The sequence below is a fragment of the Zalophus californianus genome, chromosome 2, assembly GCF_009762305.2.
Source record: "Zalophus californianus isolate mZalCal1 chromosome 2, mZalCal1.pri.v2, whole genome shotgun sequence".
Taxonomy (NCBI): Eukaryota; Metazoa; Chordata; class Mammalia; order Carnivora; family Otariidae; genus Zalophus; species Zalophus californianus.
Window position 1 is genome coordinate 196047839 of NC_045596.1, and position 6043 is coordinate 196053881.

General features: G+C 44.0%; 1 protein-coding gene across 1 annotated transcript; it reads left to right on the forward strand.

The window, feature by feature from the left end:
• Positions 1-616: 616 nt before the first annotated feature.
• On the forward strand, positions 617-2045 carry LOC113925062 (beta-defensin 103A-like). Its single transcript, XM_027599577.1, has 2 exons — positions 617-778; positions 1797-2045. The coding sequence occupies exons 1-2, from the start codon at positions 721-723 to the stop codon at positions 1940-1942; spliced, it is 204 nt and encodes a 67-aa protein (XP_027455378.1). The 5' UTR covers positions 617-720; the 3' UTR covers positions 1943-2045.
• Positions 2046-6043: the final 3998 nt, after the last annotated feature.

The following is a 6043-nucleotide window of genomic DNA, read 5'->3' on the forward strand; positions in this document are numbered from 1 at the left end:
TCTGATGAAGGAGAATGAGACACCTTGACTCACGAATCTGACAGTTTTCAGACAATGATGAAGTGTAAACCATGTTTCACCCAGGTTATAGCCCACATCACACGCCAAAGAGCATAGGGTCAGGGACTCGGGAAAGTAGTGCATTTTTCCTCCCTTTCCTATTATCTAGAAGCTGATCCCATTTTATCTCAATTTCAGGCATACCTGTGCAGGCTCAAGATGTGACCCAGCCTCAGTTTACACCTAGATTCTGAATATGTAGAAAGCTGGACCGCTACAGTCCCAGGTGAGCTTCAGAATCTTCTAGGACTTTAGGAAGATAGCTTAGAAGTACCAAAGTGGAGGCAAGGCAGCTCCCAACTACATGCCCTGGGAATGCTCCCAAGAGGAGAGGGTCTTTGCCACCTATACCTATAAGCAGCTCTGAGCCAGACCTGGACGCACTCCTGGAGCCTAGAGGGCATCAGGATAGCTGCGTGCTCACATCAGCCTTGCTTCACCCTTTAGGTTTGCAATTATCTCAGGGTGAGTGGGCGTGGCCTGTGGGGTAAGAGAACTGGCATGAAGCATCAGGAAACACGTCATATTGTCATCATTGTACTATTACAGGAATTGCAGCCGCTGCTTACTTGTACCTATGGCTGTGTGTCCTGCAATCCTTATAAAGTAGACGAGCACACCCTGCCATCCAGTCTCAGTGCGCTGCGAAACCTGTCGGCCATGAGGATCTATTACCTCCTCCTCCTGTTGCCCTTCCTGTTCTTGATGCCCGTTCCAGGTAAGATGGGTTGGGAGGCCAGAGGGTTGAAGGAATTGCAAATATGTCATTCAGCGGCAGTCCCTTTCCATTCCTCGGGAACTTCAGACCAGGCAGATTTGTTGTATGGGAACAGACATCACCATTTTCTTTTTTCTGGTGAGAGTCTCAAGGATCTTGAAGCCGTTTTCCCAATCTTTTCAGAGACTAAATAGCTCACAAAGACCACCCCTTCGTGGAAAGGGACGAACCTTAGCTGCTCGTGAGACATAAAGAAAGTGAAACAAAAACTTTAACCCCAGCAGGAAAGATGGATTTAAATCTGAGATCAGAAGGACAGATTTCCAGTTACTAGCCTTAGGGGTTGCAAGTAGAGACTTTGGGCGGCTGCGAACCCTGGGGGACCCCAGCAGCCCCCGTGTGCCTGGTGGCCACAGCCACCCCCCAACGCCACCGCAGTCCCCAGCAGCCCCCGTGTGCCTGGTGGCCACAGCCACCCCCCAACGCCACCGCGGTCCCCAGCAGCCCCCGTGTGCCTGGTGGCCACAGCCACCCCCCAACGCCACCATGGTCCTCAGCTGAGTTGTGGCCCCTAGAAGCACAGGTCAGTTGGTCGCTTAATCCTTCCTCTACTTCACTTCTAATTTTATAGAGAAAGGAAAAAGTAATTTTAAAAAAGAAAGAAAACACCCTAAAATAAAAGAAAAACAATTCCCTGGGGATAGTGATCAGAATAATATTGTATTTATAAAGGAAATTACAAACTGGTATCCACCAAATCCAAACCAGTATCTTTATACCGTGCGTTTTCTCATTTCTTAATTTAAAGAAAGGTATGTATGTGTTCATCCCTATGAGGTAAACAACCAGGAGTATAACTGAATTCACTTTCCAACTACCCGACCCCAACTACAAGTGTGAAGGGGGTGGAGGGGCAGGGGAAGAACAGAAGAAAGGTAACAGATCGGTTATTTGGGGAATTTCAAAAGTCTTATACTTGGACTAAAGCCTTCCCGCGTGTTCTGTTTATTCCTTGCAGGAAATGGAGGAATTATAAATACCCTGCAGAAGTATTACTGCAGAATAAGGAGTGGTCGGTGCGCTTTGCTTAGCTGCCTTCCAAAGGAGGAGCAGATAGGCCGCTGTTCTTCCGCGGGCCGAAAATGCTGCCGAAGAAAGAAATAAAAAAAAAAAAAAATCCAAAACGTGATTGGGAACGTTGTAAAGTGTGAAAATGCCTCCTGGAAGTTTATAGAAGAAAAATCAAATTAAATATTTTTTTCAAAAGAATTAGAAGCTTGATTGTTCTTTTTAAATTCTCGTTATTGTGGTAGTTGTTACCAAACTGATAACTGGGAAAGCGTTCATGGACTCACCTTTAATTCAAATGCAGGATAATCTCTGGAGGAATCCTCAAAGGGGTCTAAACCTATTTTCCAAGTGTTATCAGATTTAACTCCTCTTTTGCAAGTTATGTACCCCGGTGAGATTGGACTCCCTGTTCCTCCTGAAATATTCCCATGGCTTTCTTGTCACCCGTGCCTCTGCTCTCTCTGACCTCCCCTATGGGGCATTTAATCACCCTTCCAGCTTCACCTCTGAACTTTAACCCATCCCCCCCACCCCGGGGGCCATAGCAAATCCTACCGCCTCCCTACGAACAAAGCTGCTTTCCCAAAACAATAGGAGCTTTCCTCTGATACACTGCAGGGTTCTGACTGAATGCTCCTTCTATGAATTTTGTTTGATCGCTGCCTTGTACCATTTGCATACTTCCAATCTCCATAACTGGTTGCATCATTTTTAAGGGCAAGGACTTTGTCTTAATCATTTCGGGCAGGCCTAGGAAAGTGCCTTGAGCGTAAAAGCTGCTCAGAAAGTGTTTCTTGTACATTCCAGGGGTCTGGGTCCCTGCAGTTTACTAACCAGTGTCCTCTCGATGTTGATATGGAAGGATTTCCGGAGATGCCGTGGGAGGTCCATCTTCCCCGACACACCAGCCCTATGGAAAAGCAAGAGAACCGGGCTGTCAGGAAGAGGGGAGCAGATGGGACCTGGATCGCACTTGCCATCCAAAACGCATGAACTTGCTGTGGGAACTGCCCTCCGACAGGATGCAACTAGGGAAGCAGACAGAGGTGTGAGACAACCCTTCTAGACACTGCACAGCCAGAGTGTGTGGTTACGGCCGCGAAGGCAGGGGCCACATGAGCGAGACCCCTTGTCTCCGGTCTCCTGTGGGAAGCAGGCTCCAGGCCAAAGCACGGGCAGGAGAACCCAAGCAGACCAGCGATCCTTCTGAGTCCAAGAGATGGATTCAAGTTTCGGGCAGCACGAGACCCCCGATCTCGGTGCGGAAAATTGAAAGGGGGCATCTGGATGGGGGTGGAGTGCCCACGTGCAGCAGAGGGCTCTCTTGAATCGTGGCTCAGTGCTGGTCTGAGCACGCCTCGGGTGAAACTTGGCAAGCCCAGAGGAAAACAAAAACACCCCAAAGGGACTGGATGGATAATTCCAGGAACTCACAGGCTGAGACATGTGCCTTCCCACAGCAACGCGGAGAGAGCCCTCAGAAAGGGATTGCATCTGAAACTGGGCTGTTGAGCTCTGGAGAGGACTGTTCTGGAACTTCTCTGGGTGGTAACGATGTATCAATGCAGGTGCATCAATTGTAACTGATGCACCCTCTGGGAGGATATGGATCCTGAGGGAGGCCTTGCAGGTGTGAAGACAGAGGGTATGTGGGAAATCTCTGTACCTTCTGCTCAGTGTTGTTGTGAACTTAAACTGCTCTGAAAAATGAAGTCTATTTTTAAAAAATAAGGTAAAACTTTTTAAGCAACAACAACAAAAAGCTAAGAAAATTCCTTACCAGGAAACCTGCACTACTAAAAAAAAAAAAAAAATTCTCCAGTCAGAAGAAAATTAATGCCAGATGGAAATTTGGCTCTGTGGGATGGAATGAAGGGAGCAGCCAAGATTCTGTCTCAAAGGGAGGATTGTCAGCTTCTTAAAAAATAAGATACATGCTCTCTATAAGAAACCCAATTGAGGTGTCAAATGGAAAGGCAAAGATAGATTAAAAATAAGACTGGAAACAGATATACTAAGGAAACATTGATCTAAAGAAAACAGAATTGGCCTTGTTGGCTAATTGCCTATAAATCAGAGTATATTTTAGAAGGAGTATGACCAGAGATAAGAAAAGGTATTTTTCCCAGTTATAAAGTGGTTAATTCACCAAGAACACATATTAATGCTAAATTAGAATGCTCTTAGTAACAAAGTCCCAAAAGTCTTAAAGGAAAACTGATAACAAATGAGAGCAGAAACCAATACCTAAGCAATTACAGTTAGGTACTGCCACGCCTCACTTGTAACGAAAAGGAAAAGCAGACAAAACATCAGGAATAATACAGAAGACATGAGCAACAATATCATCCAGTGTGACCTCACTGAAATTTATAGGACACTCTACCCAATAATCACAGAATCCATTGAAATGTCACGCAGTATAGCTCCTACTGGGCTATAAAACAAGTCTCAAAAACTGAAAACAATTTAACATTATTCAGATATACACTGTGTCTGTCCATAGTGGAATTTACGAAGGTATGAATTACAGAAAGATATCTGGAAAAATCCCCAAATATGTGGAAATTAATCAACATGCTTCTAATATAAGTATAAGAAGAAATCACATGAGAAGGTAGAAAATATTTTAAACTGATCAAAAATGAAAACAGCGTACCAAAATTTGAGGGAATGCAGCTTAAGCAGTGCTTAGAGAGAAATTTATAACATCAAATGCTTTTAAGATAGACAGGGGTAAAGCTCACAAATCAACAATGTAGATTTCTACCCTAAGGAACTAGAACAAAGGGAGGTAAACCCAAAGTAGAAAGGATAAAAGTGAAAAAAAAGAAAATGGACACATTGTCGTCTTTGAGAGGATCATAACATTGTTAGAGCTTTAATTAGGTTCATTAAAGGGGAAAAAGGAAAAAAAAGAAATCACAAGATGCTCAGATATACACACTCCCTTTTGGCAGGCAGGAAAATGAGAACATTTATACATCTTGGGGTGATTTAGACAAAGAGTCTGCACAAGGTGACTATAATTCACACCCTCATTATCTCTTAGAAGGTCAGGCCATGCCCCTCCCCCCTTTTTTCTCTTAAGTTTAAGATATGCTACCAAAAGCAACTACACATTCTAAGCAAATCAGCCTCAAAATTCCAACTGCCATTTGTACACTTCTTCTTTGGAAAATGTCTATTCAAGTCCTTTGTCCATTTTTCAAATCAGATTGTATGTTGTTTTACTGTTGAGTTGTATGTTTTCCCTGTATATTTTGGATATCAACCCCTTCTCAGATATATGGTTTGTAAACATTTTCTCACAATCTGTAGGTTGCCTTTTCATTTTGTTGTTTCTTTGCCTCTGTGTGGTCAACAGACACGTGAAAAGATGCTCAGCAGCACTCATCATTAGGAAATGCAAATCAAAACCACAATGAGATATCACTTCACACCTGACAGGATGGCTAGCATAGAAAAACAAAACGGATGTTGGTAAGAGTGTAGAGAAAAAGGAACTCTGGTACACTATTAATAGGAATGTAAGTTGATATGGCCGCTATGAAAAACAGTAAGCGGGTTCCCCAAGAAAAAGAAACACCAGGTGATTTAGCAATCCCACTTCTGAGTATATACTAAAGGAAACAAAACCAAAATCTTGAAGAGCTATCTGCATTCCCATGCTCACTGCAGCATTACTCACGATAGCCAAGGTATGGAAACGACCTACATGTCCATCAGCGGACGGATGGATAAAGAATTGTGCTATACGCACAATGGAATACTATTCAGCCATTAGAAGGAAGGAAATCCTGTCATTTACAACAACATGGACAGCACTGAGGGCATTATGCTAAGTGGAATAAGACAGACACAGAGGAAAGGAAAAAGAACCGCATGTCACTGATTCGTGGAATCTACAAGAGTCAAATACTAAAAGCGGAGTCGGATGGTGGTTACCAGGGGCGGGTTGCTGAGGGAAATGGGGAGACGTTGGTCAAAGGGTACAGAGTGGTAGTTAGGTAAAAGGAGTAAGTAGCAATCTCGTGTCCGGCGTATGACTGTAGTTAGTAATACGGCATTGAACCCAGGACATTTGCTAGGAGAGTAGATTTCAGGCGCTCTCACCACACACACAAGGGATGGTAACTATGTGGGGAGATATGCTAATTAGCTTAACTGCAGTAAGCATGTCACTATACATAT

Coding starts and splice junctions, on each gene's coding strand:
- LOC113925062 (XM_027599577.1), top strand. CDS start 721: ATGAGGATCTATTACCTCCTCCTCCTGTTGCCCTTCCTGTTCTTGATG. Junction 779..1,796: donor GTTCTTGATGCCCGTTCCAG/GTAAGATGGGTT, acceptor TATTCCTTGCAG/GAAATGGAGGAATTATAAAT.